The sequence below is a fragment of the Globicephala melas genome, chromosome 2, assembly GCF_963455315.2.
Source record: "Globicephala melas chromosome 2, mGloMel1.2, whole genome shotgun sequence".
In the NCBI taxonomy this organism is placed as follows: domain Eukaryota; kingdom Metazoa; phylum Chordata; class Mammalia; order Artiodactyla; family Delphinidae; genus Globicephala; species Globicephala melas.
Genome location: NC_083315.2, coordinates 31,803,846 through 31,824,370, shown reverse-complemented (window position 1 = coordinate 31,824,370; position 20,525 = coordinate 31,803,846). Strand labels below are relative to the sequence as shown.

The 20,525-nt window shown below is 55.5% G+C and overlaps 1 protein-coding gene across 1 annotated transcript in view; it reads right to left on the bottom strand.

The window, feature by feature from the left end:
- Positions 1-2,165: 2,165 nt before the first annotated feature.
- The window catches only part of KLF13 (KLF transcription factor 13), a 44,131-nt gene continuing 25,771 nt past the window's right edge, over positions 2,166-20,525 (bottom strand). Inside the window, exon 2 of the mRNA XM_030878434.3 lies at positions 2,166-6,560. Coding sequence (XP_030734294.1) covers positions 6,271-6,560 — 290 coding nt within the window. The 3' untranslated portion in view covers positions 2,166-6,270. The remainder of the gene's footprint in view (positions 6,561-20,525) is intronic.

The following is a 20,525-nucleotide window of genomic DNA, read 5'->3' as shown; positions in this document are numbered from 1 at the left end:
GTTGTTGCTATTTTACGTTTCTTCATGGTTTTCACGTAGCCTATGTATGAAGAGGTGATGAGAATCACAGTCCTGGGTCTGTGCCTGGTAGAGCTGCGACCGTGGGGCGGAAGCACAGCCGTGGTCCAGGCCCTCTCCCTGCCCTGCCCGTCTCGGACAGGCCCTGCTTCGGAAAGCGGCTGGGGCAGTTCATGACCATGGGAGATGGACCACAACAGATGCTGTCCCTCCCCGCAGATCCCGGGGACCCCTGGCCCTGTCTCCACAGTGCCAGCCTGGCCCCCGTGGCAGAGCAGTTTGGGGTCAGTCTCCAAGGCTGACCTGGGGGACCTAGGTGGGCTGCATCTAGGGCATTTTCTGGACAAGCGCTGTGCCCTGCACGGGAACCTGCTTTTCTTTTCAGCGCTCCTGGGGATTGAGGCTGATAAGCTTTCTGTGGGGTGGGAGGGGGAATGTGATGATCCGAGGGCCCCGGGGTAGAGCCAGAAGAGCACTGACCCCCTGCAAAGCCTTCGCCCTCTCCCAGTGTTAAGGCCTGCCAGTTCCAGGCTGGTGTGCGCCCCTCAGCCAACCACATCCAACTGCTTGAGCTGGGTCATTTCAGTTCCCTCCCCTCCCAGAGCCTCTCCAACGCCCATCAAAGGACCGGCTCTGGCAAATAATGAATCATAAATTTTATTTCAAAATGTAAACGTCACTAAACATGCATACACGTTAAAACAATAAAATTTACAATTTAGTTAATTTTTTTTTTTTTTGCATAGGACATCATTACAATATAGAATCTATGCCTTACAAAATACATACAAAGTTTTATCCGAGCAAGCCAAGGCCAGATTGGGAACTGTACAACTGTAATACTTCACTGTAGTGATCCAGGAAAGACGAAACATGGCCTTCGGAAGCATGGTGTGGTGCTGGTTAAAAAAAACAACAAAGAAAGTTCCTATGGAAAAGGAAAACGTGTGCTCGATGGAAATGGTCTTGGACCCTTGGATTCTACCTTGGGATTTTGGCAAACAATTCCAGAGAAGCTCCATCGATGGCTTTGGGAGGAGGAGGGGCCCCTTGTGCAGAGACCCGGCGTGCACCCGGCCCACCCACACAGCAATTCCCGGCCCCGTGGGAGCCACAGCGGCCCGCGCCCGACAACCCACAGCTGCTCGGGAGAGCGACGCCTCCAGCCCGCAGGGTCCTCGGCACTTGGCACAAGGGACTCTCCAAGGTGAGGCGAGGGAGCGAAGCCTGCCACTCACACCCAGACAGGCACCCCGACCCAGGACTGGACGCTTCCCCCCGGGTGTCTGAGCCACACTGGGAAGTGGCCCCCTGCTCCATGGAAGGCAGGCTGGGGATGGAGGCATCTGGCCTCGGAGAGGCGGCCCTGGGCTGAGTGGGAGAGACGGCCTTCACCCAGACCTGTGGTTGCCGGGCAGGCATTCAGCTTGGTTTCCAAACGAGCACGTGCAGCAGCCTGTCGCCATGTCACTAGGAAGACGTCCCGAGCCCTGAGAGAAAGCTGCCTACGCGGCCCCGCTGACCCCCATGCATCCTGTGTCCCCCGCAGGGAATGCATGATGCGCGGGGCAGGGGAAGCCACTTTCTCCCATCCTGTTCATCTTTAAATAAAAGGAGTAAGGTTTTAAAGCTGCATGAGAAGGGGAGAGGCTGAGTGGGGTCGGGGGAACACTGCAAGTCCAATACCTCGATGGGGGTCAGTAGAAACCAAGTGTGGCCCCAGGCTCACGCCTCCCACCGAGTCCAACTCTTCTAACTGATGAGAGACAGAGTAGCAGGTGGGGGAAGGGCCTCTCCCTAAACGGTGTTCAGGCATTAATCAGTAGTAAGTTGGACTGTGCATCCGAATTCTGGTACAAAATTCTCTGGGATGTGTCTGGGACAAACCTTTGAAAACTCAGCCTCAGAATCGGGAAAATCAGTTACAGGACCTGGCTTTTCCCAGGGTGATCCTGAATTCAAAAAGGGTCAGCCCACACCCTTGATTTTAGCTTTGGAAAATATGGTCACCAGAATCGCACGTGGAATCTTTGGACAGAAAGATGTGGGTGACCTGCAAAGCATTTCTTACCGGCTACAACATGATGGATATAACAGGCCCTTCAAACCTTCCAGCACTCAGTCTTTAAATGACTTTGGAAAAAGGGTTTGGAAAAAAAAAAAAGTGATAGCTGTCAGAAGTCAAAAACATCAGGTAGCCTTGTAAACACAGCCGAAACCAGGAGTTGAGAAATGAGGGGACGCTATTGCTCAGATCACGCTTCCCTGTTCAGTGGCCCTCTCGTTTGCTGAGCTCTAGGGGCGAGTCCCTGGGGCGTGCTTGGACGCTGGCAGCCACCTTAGCACCTGCTTCTGGCAAGAAAAGCGGCCAGTCTTCTGGAGACACTGGGCTGGGGGGAGGGGAGGAGACTTGGAGACCCCGCTTCTGCCGCACTTCACTTGGACCCCAGAAAGCCACCAGCCCTGTCTGTGTGTCCCCAGAAGAGGGCTGGGGGCCATCTGTGGCCCAGCTGTCTGTCCCCACCTCCGAATCACCTTCCCTGGTCTGAGCTGTGACCCAGGGCATGGAGAGGTCTGGGGACCCCAGTGCTGCTGAAGTTTGCACCTGGAGGCTGCACCCTGGCGAATCCTGCACCTGCCCGGATGCGTGGCCTCAGAATAAAGGGGGATCGTCGTGCACCCCGAGTGCCGTGGGTGGGGTGCAGCAGGATGTAGGTAGGGCACCTCCAGGACCACATTCCCATCGAGGGCATCACTGCCCATTCCTACATAGCACCCAACAGGAGAGGACCCCAGGGCCCTTCGTGGAAGGGGCTGCGTTTTTCCCGATGGCTGTAGAATAGGGTAGGTGTATGGGGAGCTGACAACCCTAACATGGCTGACGCAAAGAGGGCTTCCTTGTTCGGGACATGGGCTGAACACCAGCCCCCTGGTTGAGTCCAGGGTCACCTGTAGGCCTTTTTGGAGGGAAACTCTCCCTTCAGTCAGGCAACCTTTGTTTTGAGATCTCTGCCCCCTTGGCCTTGCAAGCACTGGAGTCGGCCACAAAAGAAAGGTTTGAGTTTTCGCTACTGTTTCTAGGAGCTCTGGGGGTTCCTCACTCACACTGAAGCCAGCAAGCATGGCCATAAACCAGAAAAATGAAAGACCCTGAAACAAACCCAGGCCGGGAAGACAATTCTACATCTTAGAAAAAAATACAGGCTGTTCAGCAGGGTCGCCAACCGTGTAACTGCTTTCCGTGGGGGTCTGAGCGAGTGCGGCCTTCCGGGGCCTGCCACCGCACGCTTCTTTTCCACACGCACTCCACGTGTCGCGATGATGAGATGCTAGCAAGAGCCCATTCGAACTTAGCCTGAGATACATGGATTTTTCCCACCCTTCAAGTGAGATGAATTTTAGCCCCAGATGAGTCAGGTTGCCTGCTGGCTGGAACCCCAGGCCGAGTGCTTGGGGCTGCCGGGCGGGAGTTCCCTCCAGGTGACCCGCGGCAGAAGTACGGTGGCCTGTCTCCCGACCAGGCCCACTTCAGAAGGACCGCAACCTGCCATCAGAGAACTACTTTGGGAACGAAGACACACTCATCTGCCGAAAAGAGCCAACGCCTGCATATTTCTGTTTTAAGGCAATGTCACCCTTCCATCTATCAGACGGAACAGCCCTGGGTCACTTAGAGAAAACATTAAATTAAGTGCTCTCTTTGGAAACAGCAAACGCCCGCTCTCCCTCCCCCACCCTCCCACCCCGCCTCTAAAACAAACCACTCTTCTTTTATTCCACGATGACTGGGTTTAGAGTCCTTTTGCCCCCTTCCTATATGCAGAGAGCAGGGGGGTCAGAAACCCTTGTTGCTCCGCGATGCTGCGGGCAGGTCACAGGAAGCGCGGCCCCTCGGGGCACGTGGCTTCTCCCTGCCTTCAGGGACCCGTGCGGGGCGAGCACACCAAAGGACTTTGGAATAAAATTCCTGAACCTGGAATGTGAGTTCCTGAGACATGAAGTGTATTCGGAGTGTGGCGTTCTCTGCCCCACCCAGAAACAACTTTGGGAGGGACCTCCGAGGGCCCTTCCGGGCCTCACTTTGGAACCGGGCGTGAAGAGCTCTCACCCCAGGTGCTCAGGGCGCGGCTCCGTCCAGGTGGCCAGCACGTCCCGTTCTCTCTCCTGGACCAAATGCGAGCAGGGCTGTCACACAACCCAACGAGAGCCAGGGTGGGGCCACCCCCTCACCCCCTCACCCCACGACATTCCCGCCTGGTTCCCACCCATAGCAAGAGCAACGCTCCCGCACAGCTCAGGAGCTACCACGCTACTCAGAAGCCACCACCACACCACTGGCTGATCCCAGCTGACACACAGCAGAGTTAGAGATGGCAACCAGAGCGCTGCAGACAGCAGCCTGCCTGCCCCTGGCTGCTAGGGACGGAGGGTGCCCATCTGCTCTGGAGCCGCCCAGGGGCTACGAGCACCAGCTGGGCCTGGGTCTCCGGGGTTCCTCTGTGCTGCATCCCTCGCCACGACCGGCTCGGGGTGGAAGCAGAATGACCACAACCAAGGCACTCTGGGCTCAGGGAAGCCCCTCTATGGCCCTCTGAGGTCCCAAGGATCATCCCTCCTCATCGAAATGAACAGAGGTCTCTGCAAGATACCCCAAGTCCTTCCCAAACCCACACTCCCTGCCCCAACACACACACACACACACACACACACACACACACACACACTCACACTCACACACACTGTCCTGGGGACTTGTATTTACAGGCCCCGACTCCCTGGAGGAAGGGAAGGGAGGTGACTGGGCAGGTGGTGGCTTCAGCTCTCCACTGAGGAGTGCGCTGGAGCCCGGCCTGACCCACCTGCCCAGGTCAGAGCTCCGGGAGAGACGTCCCCGGCTCTCTGCCCGCCCCCGTCAGCACGGAAAGGCTGGCGGTGGGGCCCTGCACCCTACTGCCCCACAGGCCGGGGCCTCCCAGGTAGGAGGGGAAGGGAGGAGTCCAGGGGACACAGGGCTCATGGAGAAGCTGAGGGTTCGCTAATTCTGAGCTGGGGACACGGTGGGTCTGAAAAAAGCGTTTCCCACAACTTCCGTCCGGTGTTCCCCAGGGAGGAAAGAGAATGCACGTTCTCCGACTGCATTTCCCATGACATCCCCCTCGCCACCCCCCAACGTTCCAAGTCACAATGTTCCGGTCTCTTGCTACGGAACAGTCTCTGTGAAGAGCCGAGCGCGGCCACAGCAAGCCACACACACAGAGCGTCTGGCCGGGTGGCCCCGCTTTACCCATCGTGTCAAACAAAGGCATCCCAAGAGCAGGGCCGGTCGGGGAGAATGTGGGAACTGGACGCACCAATGACACCTTCGGACACCCTTGTAGGAGGCCAGTCAAAGAACGTGGTGTAATAGTGGAAGGTCCTGGGGCCTTCTGTGGGGACACAGCAGCGGGCGGGGGCCCTGGCCATGTGGACATCAGATGGTGCGGCCGGCTGCCCAACACGGGTTTGCATCTCTGCTTCCGGCGCTCCGAGGGGGACCTGGGCAGGGTCCCGGAGGCGAGGACCCCTACAGTCTCCCTGGGGAGTCCTCCCCTTACCCATCACGGCTTAAGGCGTCCCTCTGAGCCGTCTGCATTCTGAGCCCACTGCCAGCTGGGGCGAGGCTGAAGCTGGGCAGGGGGCAGGAAGAGGGAGTCGCGGGCCCTGCTTAGGGGGTCTGCCCTGAAAGCACAAGGTCGGTGACCACGGCTCCAAACTAACCGACCGGCCTATCCGCCGCCTGCGCTGAGCTTCACCTGCACTGCCTTGCCCCCAGTGTGTGCCCAAACCTAAAAGGAAATTCCAGAGTGCAAATCTATGTACAGAGTAAGGCGGCAGGAAGGGGGTGTCCTCACTGACCTCGTGGAACATGTCCATCCCTGAGAAAGGGGGGTTCAACACCGCTGAATCACCTTCGTGGGTATGTCTCTTGTGCAATCGTGGATGGTGTTTTTTGGAATTTTTTCGTTGTTTTTTTACAAATTTGACACCTGAGGTGAAGAAAATCGTTTTTTTTGTTGTCATTGACTTCATAAAGTTCTCTCTCTTCTGATTACAAAAGGAAACGACACGGAATCACGGGAGGAAGTGAGAGCATCTGCTCATGGCTATGGTAAGGAGGAGGGGCCGCGGGGCTGGGCGGGGCCTAGGGTGGGCGTGGCAAGGAAGGGCGTGGCTTGCCGCGGGCCCCGCCCCACCCCGCCCCGCCGCCGGCGCTCAGGGCGAGCTGGCCGGGCTGATGGTGGGGCTGCTGGCGTCCGAGCGGCTGTAGTCGCTGAGTGAGCCGGTCCGCGAGCCCCCGCCGCGCCGCTGCAGCATCCCTGGGTGGAAGTTGGCGTGGCGGCGCGCGTGCTTGGTCAGGTGGTCGCTGCGCATGAAGCGCTTGTCGCAGATGGGGCAGCTGAACTTCTTCTCGCCCGTGTGCGTGCGGTAGTGCCGCGCCAGCTCGTCAGAGCGCGCGAACTTCTTGTTGCAGTCCTGCCAGCTGCAGGCGAAGGGGCGCTCCCCTGTGGGCGACACGGCAGAGGGAGGGTCAGTCACAGCCCACACCCAAGCCTGCCCCTCCCTCCCTGCGCACCTCCCTCGGTGCCCCGTCTCTGACAGCCTCGGCGACAAATCCTTCAGGGTACAGGTGTGGGTGCCAGCGCCCTCCTGTCCGCAGGGTGGATGTAAGCAGACATCTCCCGAGAGGAAATGCCAGCATGCCAGGTGCTGCGGCCCCCTCAAGTACCCGGCACGGCGTGCCACACAGCACCCTCTGCAGGGTCAGCTGTCCCTAGGCGGTGGCGGGGAGCACAGGCCGGTCCCTGGGCTCTAAGAAGGGAAACTAGGAGGAGAGGGTGGAGGGGTCAGGGAGAGCTCGCAGGCCTGCAACTTTGGCCACAGCACCCTGGCCCCACCAGGAGCCCTACTCCAGAGGCCCCAAGCCCTGCAGGGCCTGCAGACAATTTGCTGACGCCAGCGCCCAGCCACCATTCAGATGGTCCACAGTCTCCTCATCTGTAACATGAATGGGTCAGGATGGACTATTTCCAGGGCCTGACAGTCTGTGACCGAGATGTCTGTTTACCGCAACAGGCTCCAACTAGAGTCTGCAGCTCCTCCTCTCAGAGATCTTCCAACATGGCCAACAGGCAGCACAGGAGGAGGCTGCGGGGTGACACCTAGCAGGGGGAGGTAAGGAAGGCTGGCTACGGTCAGCACCTCGTCCCTCCCTCCCATCCCCTGCTCAGGGCAAGGGTCAGGCCAGCCTTTACCCAGGCAAACTCTGAACCACGCACACACACAAAAGACATCAATTGCACAGGGAGAACCAGCAGGGGGTTCTAGCACCCCAGAATGCAGCCCTCTGGCACTGGGGCTGGCCACACCGTACACTTTCCTGCCCCGTTTCTCCCCCTCCCTCCCGGACTCTGGCCCTGAAGCTGAGAGCCAGCCCTTGAAGCTGGTCCACCAGTGCCTCAGCAGAGGAAATCGACACGGCCCACTCCAAATGAGCCCATCAACCTTAAATATAAACAGACACCCAAAGATGGCCAGACATCCAAGGAAAACCAGTGGCATGAAAGGGAAAGGCCAAGAGCAACAAAACCACTGACTCCAGAGGAAAAAAGAGTAAAGCCGGGAAACAGAAGAGAATATTAAGCTAAAAATTCTAATTAGCATTCTCAAAGAAATTTCAGATAAAATTTTATGCATAAAGCAAACAGGATAAAAAGGAAGTTCAGAGAACAAAAAATAGTGTTTAGAAGTTGAGAGTGTTGCTGCCCAAACAAAAATTCCATAGAAAAGCTGGAAACGTACTCAAGGAAATATCCCAGAAAAAGAGAACCAAAAAAACAGCTCTAGAAAACGTGAATGCTGCAGTGTTCTCTGTCTCCTAGCAATGCTGAGGCTGAGAGCTGTGTGTGGCTCTGTTTGCTCTCCTTATCGATTTTGTTATGGGGGGGGCAGGGTGGGGCGGGGTGGTTTCACAATCAAGCAAGAGAGCAAACCATCACTTCCCATCTGTTACTAACAGTAAGAGCTAGAAGTTCAGCGTCACGGAATCAATCCTGTGGGTACGACATCTAACTAACAGAAGACACTGAGGAAAAGAACAAAAAAATGGAGAAGAGGAAATTACCAAAGAAACAATAGAACAGTATCTGTCAGAGTGAAAAAAGGAGACAGGAAACTAACATGGAAAGGGTTATTAGCACAGAGGTGGGCCGAGGAGTGAGGAAAGGCTCCTGCTGTGAGAATACCTGCAGCGTCAGAACACTAGGTAACAAGAGACCCCAAAACTTACTGGAGAGAAAGGGGAGAAGCAGGTCGTCCGGGAGGGAGCAAGGCTGCAACACACACCAGACTTCTCGTAAGTTACACTAGCTGCTAGATGACAGAGAAACACAGCCTCCCAAGTTTACCTTGCACACTCTAGCAAAAATAAGAAAAAACTGAGAAGCCAGGGAAGTAAGCGAACAATGAAGGGTCATCCCAGGACAAGAGTGAGGGAGACTTGGTGGGCCACTGGAGCTGTGGGCCAGGAATCACAGAGGGAGGGTTACAAGAAGAAAGGGAGTTCCATGTACCATAGAGCATGATCAAGAGGCTGAACACATTTCAGGACACGGCCAAGGCACATACTATTCTTTGGTTGAAGGGAAAAAAGAGAGGCAATTAGTAACTCCAGGAAAAATAGAAGACATGTAAGAAAATTGTCTAAATTAGAAGCAAACTAAAATGCCACATGATTACGAGCAACGAAGGAAGAGCTCTGAGCCAAACACTGTTTCAGGGGCTTTTTGTGTATTATTTGTCCTTCACAACAACCCCGTGAGGTGGCAGAAGGGAATGCAGTTCCAAACAGAGGCCCTGGCATACGGAAGCAACATTCACACAGTCGTGATCATGTGAACCCCAGCACTACTTGTCAGTGTTTAGAATCGATCTTATAGACAAAGCCCATACCACTGATTCGTGGCCCCAGGAGAGAATGTGGGTTTAAGGGAGAGGTAGGAATACACCCATGTGCAGTCAAAGGAAATCTCTAAATGAGGTTAAAAGCTATAAGGATAATCAACAAAAGAATTAAAAACAATCATATAACCATCAATTCAGAAGGAGGTGGGGGAGGGGTAGGAATGAGGTAATTCCTTAAATTTCAGGGTAGGGAGGTAACGGATGGCATCTAAAGTTGATAAAATGAGAAACAGTAATAAAATCATACAGTTTTATTTATGGCAGTAACCACCGAGACAACTAAAATCAGAGCAGTATTGATCTCTAGAGAATAAGGCTGGACTGGGAAGAGGATATTTTTGCTGCTGCAAACTCTTTTGTGTTATGTGTCTTTTAAAAAAATCATATGCATTTATGTCTTTGATAACAATAAAAAGGAATGCAGAAAAGTAATTCTTTAAATATCTAGCCCAACACCAAGTCAGAATTTTAAAACTGTTAATCGGTTCTGGGGGCGGGGGGAAGAATCAATACAAAGTTTGAGAAATACCGCACACTAATCCCACCCTAGGAGATTCACAGCGCAGTTATCATTTAAGTGTTTGGAAAGGTCCAGCACGAAATACAGTGGCGTCCTTTCACGTGACCGGCGCTGCACTCAAGACTTTGGTGCACCAGGTCCAACAGATGAGGCTCAGCTCCTCTCTCCGTGGTGTACTGATGCGTGGCCTCAGACAAAGGCCTCACTGCCTGCAGGGGGGGGTAAATAGTGGCCCCACCAAAGATACGTCCAAGTCCTGACCCCTGGAACCTGTCAATGTGACCTTATTTGGGAAAAAGGTCTTTGCAGATACAATTAAGGTAGGGATCATGAGATGAGATCACAAACATTAGAAGAAAAGGGGGAAGGACTCCAGGGAGTGATGTACCCGTAAGCCAGGGGACTCGGAGTCTGGGGCAGCCACCAGACACTGGGAGGGGGGACTAACGCTGCCAACACTTTGACTTCACACTTCAGCGCTCCAAAACAGTGAGAGAGCATACTTCTGTTGTTCTAGGCCACCCAGTTTGTGGTTAATTGGTTACAAAAGCCACAGGAAATGAACACAGTGCCCCATCCTCACAGTGGGGTCCACGTGGGGACTCTACAGGGTTGCACACAACCAGCCCTTGGCACTGCGCCTGGTACAGGCCCAGTGCTTACTCCCGAGATGTTATTTTTGCTCTTATCTATTATTCTTGTCAACTAGGTCTCCTCGGATTTGGGCCTGCCGGGAGGGGCAGGGGGTGGGGGTGCTGGGCACAGAACCAACCCAAAGCCACACTCAGCCTTGCTTCCTAATGAACCCTGTGTCCTCACTGGGAGGCTTGTCCTTTTCAGGGTCCTTCTGCTGCAACCCTGGGAGGCGCATTAGATGTATATAATTAGAGACGGGATGCATGACCCCAGGGCGGCAGCGAAAGGCAGCATCCAACAGGATGGGATGTTGGTGCCCGGCAGCCCGGTGGCAGGTGGGGAAAGCCCAGCATCACTACTCGGCCGGCACGCAGCCCTTGGCCTACTGGGGCATCAGCAGCACGACACTTTTATGGAGCACAAAAGCAGTGCCCAGCCCTGGGAACGTGGGTGTGATGTCGACAGACAGGGCTCTCCCTGGTCCGTCCTCTATTCTTCTGTCAGCCCGTTCCAGGTGACCAATAAGCTGGTCCACAGACAGACGGATAAACCATTCAGAAGTTATGATGCAGGCTGGCGAGGAGCACCACCGGCTTTTGCTTGGTTGGCCTCTGAGTGGTGACATTCAAGCGGCACCGGGGAGGCTGACCAGGGGCAGCGGGAGAACTGCGAACGGATGGGGCAAAGGCAGCCTGTACAGGGAGACAGAGACCAGAGACCTCCACAACAGCACTGCTCACCCTTTTAGTAAGGAACCCGGGGAGCTTTTGTTCACCTGGGTTATGCCCATTGGCATTTATCGTAGAAATTAAAACAAAAACATTTAAACTCAAGCACATATTCCAGTAGCTGTCAGAAGGATGATGACATCACACATCATGCAGCCTCTGGAACATTCCACTGTATTCTTTTGAGAAAATAAAGGACAAATAATGCTATTGTTGAGAAAATAGTTCTGACCTCAACTGGAGGGTCTGGAGTCCCTGCAGGTGTCTCTGGGCCTCACTTTGAAAACCGCCACTGCCGCTCAGGGACTCACCCCAGGTGGCACGTGGCTGAGCTGAGCTAGGGGAGGGGCGGTTGCACCCAGAGCGGGGCAGGGGTCAGCAGGTCCGGGACCGGCGGGGCGTGCACCCGTGCACCAAACAAAGCCGAGCCTCTTCCTGGCCAGGCTCAAGTTCCGCACCTGCCTCCTCCTGGGATGCGACCGGGAAACAGCAGCGGTACCGCGGGGCTGCCACCGGAGGGAGCTAGGCCCAGCGCACAAGGGACCCAGACCCCAGACCCCTGAAGGGGGCCCAGGCCTCCTGCAGCCTCCCTGGAGCCTAAGCCTGGGGTGCGCACAGGTCGCTCTGCCCGCGCCCCCCTTCAGAAGCCAGGAGGGCGGCAGGTGTGTGGGCGTAGGGGGCACTGGGACAGGATGGCGAGAGGGCCTAGTGAGGGAAGGAGGAAGGGGGCTGGAAGCACAGGGAGGAGGGAGGGCCAGGGTCACTGTAGGGGGCGCTGGGGACCCCGGGGTTGGAGGGTGGGTACCCGCCAGTAGGTGCTAGGCCCCAAGGAGCCAGGACTGAGGGGTGTGGGTAACGGTGGGGGCAGGTCGAGGACCTGCTGGTGCTGGTCGTTGGGGGCGCAGTGTGGGCGCCGGGCCTGGGGGTATGCAGTGGCGGGAGGTGTATAGTTGGGGGCGGGCGCAGGCAGGTAGCAGGTCGTGCGGGCGGGCCGGGGGCAGGCAGGGCGGGGGTTACATAAATGTTCCCTGGCACCCTGCGAGGCGGCCGAGAGCAGTTGCCTCATCTTATCAGGGAACAGGGCGTCCCACACTCTTGCCCAAGCCGCAAGCCTGGGCGGGAACAGTATGTTCTCTCCGAGAAGCCACAAGAGGCTCCTCGCGGAGCCACCCGCCTTGGCCCCGCCCCAGGCCCGCCCCCCGCAGGTGCAGCTGGGCTCACTAGTGCGCATGCTCCGGCTCAGACCGCCTCCTGCTCGCCCTCCGTCAAGGGCGTGTTCCCCGTGACCTCCCTCGCCCCATCCAGCCTCGGCCAAACTGCCAGCCTCCACGGGGTGAAGGGAGGTGCTGGCTCCAACAGCACCTACAAAAAAGACCATCGTGGCTCTTTTCTGTCTGTGAGCCTCTGGTGGGCAGTCAGGGGCGGGGAGTTGGGGTGTGTGTGTGTGTGTGCCCTGAGCCAGGACCACAGCAACATCTGCAGAACAGGGCCCCTTCTGGGCGGTGAGTGCCGGGGCTCTACTGGCCCGGGCTCGGGGAAGCCTGGCTGGGCTTCCCTCCGTGGAAGGGAGAAGGGGGGAGAGGCATCTCTGACCAGGGGCCCTGGGACAGAAAAGCAGATGGTGCAGGGGTACCCAGGCCTGCAAGAGCAGAACTCAGTGAGCACAAGGCATCTATGCAGGTGTGTGTCTGGGGGGGATGATGGTGAGAGGCAGGGCTGGTCCAGAGAGTCAGAGGGTGGCACGGGGAGAGGCCTCCACAGAGAAACAGCTGCTCCCGGGCTCCCAGGCCCCAGCTACTCGCTGCTAGCAAGAGGCCTGTCATTCATCAATAGATAGCTCCAATCTGTGGTCGCCAGCATAGGGCTGCTTCCAGCTCCCAACCTCAAAACGGCCACGTTCTTCACTCCTGGGAGGCCCGCTCTCCCTCCCACTCTGAGGCATCTCGGCAGATGGCCGACCAACCACCAGCCTCTAAGGAAAGCCAAGCTGGTTGGGGTCAGCAGAAAGGCCTGTCCTCCGAGGGGGAGGCTGACTTCCCTATTTTCTTTAGGAGGACATTCGACTACTCTGCCGGTGGTTTACAGACCCACATGGAGCTGACACACAGATGCCCCATCTCCTGGGAAGTCCAGGCTGCAAGCTCTTACCCACCATTGTACAGGTGAGGGAGGTGAGGCCCAGGAAAGAGAGTTGCCACTCCGTGGGGTCCCCCTCACCCTAGGACTCAGCAGGCAGAAGAGGCGATTTCGGCATGGAAGCAGCCTCTGCAGGGGTCAGCGCCTGCCCCTCCCCAACTCCTGCACTCCTACTCATTTGTCATGGCCGCATCTCACAGTAACGGTGAGGGTTAAGTGGGAGAACACACAGGTGCTCAGAGGAGATATGCTGTTATCACTGGTGGGGCTCCTGGGGGCGTCCCCAGCCAGACACCAGCCAGTGCTCATCTCTGCTGAAACAGCCTGGCCCTGGCCTTGCCCCTGCCCTGGGTGCTCTCCTCCACCGCTGCTGTGGTGCACGCGTGTGGCTCATCACACGCTCCTGTGTACTCTCGCACATGCCAGGGCTGGCAGGACATGAAAGGAGGCGGCACCTGGCTGGAGACTGCTACACACAGCCTGGGGGCACGGGTTAAACGAGAAAATCCGCCTTCTGCAGATGCGTGTGTCTCCACGTTTGTACAATGGATGCAGGTGTATTTTTAAAAGTAGACATTTTGGGTTGTTGCTTTGCCTTGCTTTGTTTTGGAATAGGATAACTTGATCCTAAAATTCATTCAGAAAAATAAACACATAGAAACAGCCAGAAAAATGCTGAAGAAGGAGAATGAGGTGGGGGGACTGGACCACCAGATACAACATGCCGTTGCACAAGCTGCTGACCGGCAGTGGAGCACAGCGGAAATGCCTGGACCAGATTCTAAGATCATAGGAACTGTGTAGCAGAAAGCAGTGACACCTAAGGCAAGGCAGAAGGGCAGTGTCCAAAAATGTCTTAGGACAACTAGGTAACAACCAGTCCATGCTTCACACCTTAAACCAGGGTAAGTTCTGAAGGGATCAAAGATTTAAATGGGAAAAGTGAAACCACAGATGTTCTAGGGGAAAACCTGAGAACATTCCTTTAAAATGCTAAGATAGAAGTTCTTTCTATGAATCAAAGTCTAAAACCCATAAGTGAAAAGATTGATAAATTTGACAACAAAGTATAAAATATGTCTCCACAGAGAAAGTCACAAGGAAAGGCAAAAAAATAAATAACAAACTGAGAAAAATATATCTGCAGCTCTTGTTACAAAGGGCTAATCTCCAATACAGGAAGAGTTCACAGAAATTAAAAGGAAAACATAATACTCAATAGAAAAATAGGCAAGGGCTGTGGCTGACAGTTCATAAACAGGAGGTACAATGACTCCTGAACATCTGACAAGATGCTCAACATCGCCCATCAGGAGACAAATATAAATGAACCCCCAGAGACACCTGACTTTTCACCTGTCAGGGCGCTGAGACGGTGAGAACAGGTACTCCCACACTTTGCTGATGGAAGTACAAACTGCCACAATGTCTACGGAGGCCGACTTGGCAATAACTATCCAAGTGACAGATGTGCGTATCCTCTGAACTCACAACTCGGGGGAGCTATCTTACAGACACACCTGCACGCCTGCAAGATGGGATGTGTGCCTGACTACGCGGGGCGGTGCAGCAAAAGCCTCAAAACAATTCATGCCCTTCCAGGGCCCGTTACCTAAATTGAACAGACACCCGTAAGACAGAATCCTGTGAAGAAGGAGTGGAACACGTTCTGAACTGAGACGGAAAGGTCTCTGAGGGACAGCGCTGAGTGAGAAAAGCAAGGTCCTGAGCAGAACGCGCGGTCAGGAGGCTGAGTACTGCGTGCACACCCATGCACGTCTGCCTGTGTCTGCAGAGGTGCTCTGGGGGGGCATCTGAGAACCTGGAGCCGAGGATGGTGGGGGCAGAGAGCTGAGCGCACAGAGGGCAAGGGGGACTTGGAGAACTTTCCTTGGGAGATGACTTACCCGGATTTTGAAACACACAGTGCATTTACCTATTCAAAAAATTAAAAACAAATCTGTAGCAAACTAGGAAACAGTAGCCACAAATAACACAAATTGAAAAGCGGGTGTTAAATGAACAACGCTCGCATTCCTGGCCAGGCTGTTTCCACAGCACATCCCAAATCCCACTGCCACAGATACCAGTCCAAGGGCTCCCCTTAGAACCTGGCAGGGGGGTGGGCCTGAGAGCATGAGAAACTCAGGAACAGCAATTAAGTCCAATCTACTTTTCTAGAAGGAGTTCCCAGGGCAGGACCCCAGGGCTCCAGAGCCCCTGGTCCCACTGCAAACGGGGTTGGAAGGCATTCCCTTATAAAGAGTTTGACAGACCTGGCCTGACTTAAAAGACCACGGTGACGCATTCTAACAACAGCAGACCCAGGGCTGTAATCATGCACTGGAGGTCCCCCAGGCTCCTGTCATAAAAGCCGCTCTGTTCACCCTCCCACAACTGACTGACCCTTTGGAACCAGCCCAGGTGGACGGGGCAGGCGCCAGCTGCCACCCTTCCTCCCCTTGCAGCCCAGGCGAATTCACCCCACTGTCAGGACGCAGACCCCAAATTCCAGGCAGGAGAATCGGTGTCCTCGGCCAGAGCTCGGTGAAGAGGTAGGAACTGGGAGTCCTGTTCAGGCTACTGGGAAAGGGTTTCCTCTCGGACCATAAAAAGCCAGGATGAGGGCAGGGTGTGCGCGGGGCAGGGGGAGCGCGCACAGCGTGGAAGAGCCTCTGGGGCCTTGTGGGACTGGGACATCGGGGGTGGCACAGTCACCGGCGGCCACACGGAGAGGTCCGAAGAGACTCACACCGGAGCCAGACCGCAGGCCAAGCCCCTGGCCAACCTGGCCACCCCCGCCCCAAAGAAGCCGACTCTTCAAGGTCAGCCGGGGCCCCTGGGAGAGGGCCTGGTCCGGTGGGCCACGCGACCCCCTTCCTGTGCCACTCACCACGGACACAGCAGCGGCCTGCTCTCACCCGCTTCTCCACACAGCCTGTGCAACCACTCTGGCCCCACTTCCTCTTCCTGGGCCCCCTCCCCCAGCCCTCAGTTCCTCGCCGCTGTGCCTGCCGGGTAGGCCTGGATGGCAGGGACCCCACGGCGCACAGGCGTGTACTCTCGAGGTGCGCTACTTGGGACCCCACCCACCCCAAGACGCAGGCAGGGGTCAGGACGGACCATCTCAGAGACGGGAACTGAGGTCGAAAGTCAGAGTGACCTCCCCCAGCTCACACAAGGCGTGGCTGGCCCGCGTCCAGCTTTCCTCCTTTCCCACCGTGGACCGGGCTCGGCTGTGGCCAGCTGCCCATGCTGACCTCGGCCACAACGTCCCAGGTGAGAGCAGGAGAGGAAACCCTGGAGGCCACTGGCCCATCACCCAGATGGGGCCCAGAGGCCGGCACCTGCCGCCGAGACCACCCTCCCCACTCATCCCAGAATGCCCCCCCCGGCTCCCCAGGGAGGAGCCAGCAGCCCCCAAGCCTGGGCAGGGGTGTCCCTGCCTGCACCCAACGTGTGCCAAGTGCCGGGCGGCTCTCTCCTGAGAGGCTGGCCTGTCTGCAAGGACTGGGCGCCCAGAGGCAGCACCCTCAAAACCAGAGCCCGGCACCCCGCCTCCAGGCCCAGCACCTACACCTGGCCTGTTCCAGGTGCAAGAAGCAAGCCCTGTTTCCCTCAGGGAAAGAGTCACGAGGCTCAAACAAAACAGAGCCAAACAATGGACTTTTCAGAGTTGACTTCATAAAGCAAATAAATCAGAATAAAAATAAATAAGCCATTATACTATAGTCCTAAAATGCCTTTGGTTTTTGAGGGAGCTGATGCAAAAAAAAAAACCTCAGTCACTGACCTACTTTTGCTACAACAGTTGAAGATGCAGAAGACCTACCCCAGACACCCAGGAAGGAGCCCAGGAAAGCTCCCGGGCCCCACCCTCAGCAGCCCAGGTCACCAGATCCACCAGTGCCCGGCTAGCCTCGGCCACTTGGAGCAGTTTATACCCAGTTTTGTTTGTGGAGAGCAGATGCTGGAGCAGTAGGCCGGAGGCCTTGCCCTGCAGCAAACCTGGGTGCTGTTCCGTGCATCCCGGGCTGCACACACGGCGCAGGGGGGCCACCCACCACCCCGCGCTCTCCCCACCTGAAGAGATCCGCACTGCCCACTTTGACGGGGAACAGCACTCTCGGGGGCCTTCCAGATCAGGGGACAAAGGCCGGCCCCTCCCCTGTCACAGGCCTGGCTAGGGCCTGCCCTTCTCCTCACATCCTACCTGGTCCTCCACCTGTGCTTATGCCCTCCTCCGGCACAGCCTGGAGCAGATGTCCAAGGGGGCTGACCCTGGGGACACGGGCCAGGAAGGAAAGCAGAAGCCATTCTGAAATCCTCACCCCTGCAGTGCCCCCAGAAACCTCAGGGCTGGAGCGACCCCTTCCTCTACAGGTTCGCAGGGGACTAATGCCTAGGGAGGGCCAGTGAAAGCTTCCTCCTCCCCCCGGGACCCCGAGATGGTGCTCCTTGGAGTCGCCCCCAAGGTCACCGGAACCAGGTTTCACGTGCTGGGTGGGGCGGGTGAGCATGGAGCCGGCCGGCTGTCTCTCTGATGTTCTCGCAAACCACAGGCTGGGGTCCACTTACACACGCAGTTCCATTCCCACGGGCCAACCAGGAACATAGACCACAGAGCGGCTGAGCCCCACTGTCCTGTGCACATGGGAGACACACGTGCTGCAGAGCTATAACTGCAGGAAGGGCGCACGGTTATCTTGGGTGATCTAGGGAAGACGGGACTCACACACGTCCTTTCTGAATTCCTATAGTTTTCAACTGCACTGTTTTTTGCAGTCAGAAAGAATGCAATACACCAGTGACGTATACATACGCGTCCATACATATCTATATACGTATACAGATATTACAGACTTCTGTTACAGAATAACAGTCTCACTAAACTCCAGCTCAGCTGAATGGGCCTGCTTCCATGGAAGCCACCAGCACCCCTGGCCTCTGCTGAGGGAGCAGCGCTCATTTACACGCACGGGCGCACATGCCTGCAAAGGTCAAAAGGACCACATGCCAGGAATTTCAGAAAGGTGTTTTCCCTGTGCTTGCTAAGGGTTACAAAACACATTGGAAAATTTCCGTTCCCAAGGTCCCCTTTCAAATGGCAATAAGAAAATACCAATGGTTTCTGCCAGCAGGTGGCCAGCAGCCACTCCAGAAAAGGGCTCTGGAGTCTGGCTCTGTGTCTCTCACACACACACACACACACACACACACACACACACACACACACACACACACACACACACACACACACACACACACACACACACACACACACACACACACACACACACACACACGACTGGCTCACAACCCCATGCTTCTCCTAAAGGGACATGCAGGGAGAGGCATATCGGCTCCCACCCCAAAAGCTTCCAGATCCCGGACTACTACCCACAAGGGACTTTCTCCAGGTGATTGAACGCCCTGAGCGACTCGTGAGCTGAACCCAAAGAACAGACACATGTTTCCACTTCTTTCCTCTCTGTTTGATGGTCACTTCACTAAGTGCCTCCAGAGAGAAGTTGCGAGCATCTTCCCCGAGCTGAGGGGAGCGACTCGGTCAAGGCCCCGGCCCCCTTGACTGCAGTCTTGGGGGGAACATCCCCTGCCCGGGAATCTGTGATCTGCTGCACACTAGCCCTGGCAGCCGCTGACAGCCTGGGAGGGACATTTCAGGCCTTTCAGGCTATCTCATCAGAGGTTTTCTCAAACACCCCAGAAAGGCAAGGACATGAGTCTGGAATCCAAAACTAAAGATCCAGGTTTATTGACTTGATAAAAATGTTCTTCACGTGAGGCTGATCAAAAGCAAAGGGAACTCGTGTCGAAAATATATAAAGAACTCTTAAATCTCAACAGTAAGTGAACATTTGATTGTAGCACTGAACAAAAGACCCAAACTCAACTGAAGATGTACAGATGGCAAACACCATGTGAAAAACGCTCAATATCATTTACCATCAAGGAAATGCAGGTAAAACCATGAAATGGCACTACACACAAGTGAGAGTGGCTAGAATCCAAAAAACTGACCGTGCTGAACGCTGGTGGAGTAGCTGAAACTCTCGTTTGCTGCTGGCGACAATGCAATGTGGGACAGTCATTTTATAAGACGGTTTGACAGTTTCTCATGAGGTTAAACACAGACTCACTAGACAAGGCAGCAATCCCACCCTAGGCATTCGCCACGGGAAAAGACCCTTTATTCACAATCGGCCAACACTGGAAGTCGGCATTTTCTGCAGGTGAGTGGATGAACACGAGCTGCATCCACACAGCGGAGCACAATTCAACCATAAAAAGAAAGGAACCACTGATTCCTGCACACACAGACGGATGCACCTTAAATGCGTCTTGCGAAGTCGAAAAAGCTAGACCCCAAAATCTGTACCTTGTGTGACTATTCAGATGACCTTACACCAAAGGTAAAAACCAAGGACAGAACACACACCAGGGGTTCTAGGGGTTGAAGGATTGGGAAGTGGTTGACCACACAGGGGCATTTTTAGGGCGATGGAACTGTTGTGCCTGGTGCTGGGATGGTGGATACAAGACCCTGCATTTGTCAAAACCCATAAGCTGTACTTCACCATGAATGCGCTTGAATATTTGCAAATGTTTAGTCTGAAAAGGCGGCTGGGGATCCCGGGATGGAAGGCAGACTGGGACGGCAGACTCTGGCCCTATTACAAACACATGGCATGGCCTCCGGGGGTGGGGGATTGGGCAGGGACAAGGAGCCGTCAGGAGGAACTGCACTTGAACAAAGCTCTAGCTTCTCACGAGAGAATCCAGGGTAGACCATCCCCGAAATGCTTCACACGTATGCTGGGGCTGAACAAACAGGTGAACGCACGGTGGGTGGTGGGAGCCTGTGTCTCGCTGTTGGAGAGGGTGGTTATAGCTGAACCAGGGGGAGGCCAGTGAGCCCTTCCTGGGGGGCTGCCCTGGTGTCTGAGATGTCATGAACTCATGAGACAGTGTGAACCCATGCTTAGACGCGAGTGCACACAGAGGGATAAATGAGTAACGGTATAAAGGCTACGACTCATCCATGTTTCCTGGCTCTGTCCACCGGGAAGGGCTAGAAGCAGCAATACCCTGGGAGCAAGGAGCACCACAGCACCCAGATCTTGGTTTCTAAATACCACTTTCCAGTAGAAGGAAACAGGGATCTGTGGAGGAATGGCTCATTCTAGGACTAGAGCGGGAAACACACAAGACCAGCCTGAAGCAGCTTGTGAGGCCAGAAAGTGAGGAAGTGCACAGAAGCCAACATGTGGGGGGCAGCTCCAAGGGACACAGGAGCTAACCTGACCCAGTCCCTGCCCAAGGCTGGAACGTTTGAGCAACAAAGTAAGTATCAGCAGTAAGTCACGTGGGTACCACTCTCCTACTGATATGAAGTGATGAGAAGAGCACTTCACCTCTGTGGTAGTTTCCCCCCAAAGCCATAAACCCAGTCTCACCCCAAGACA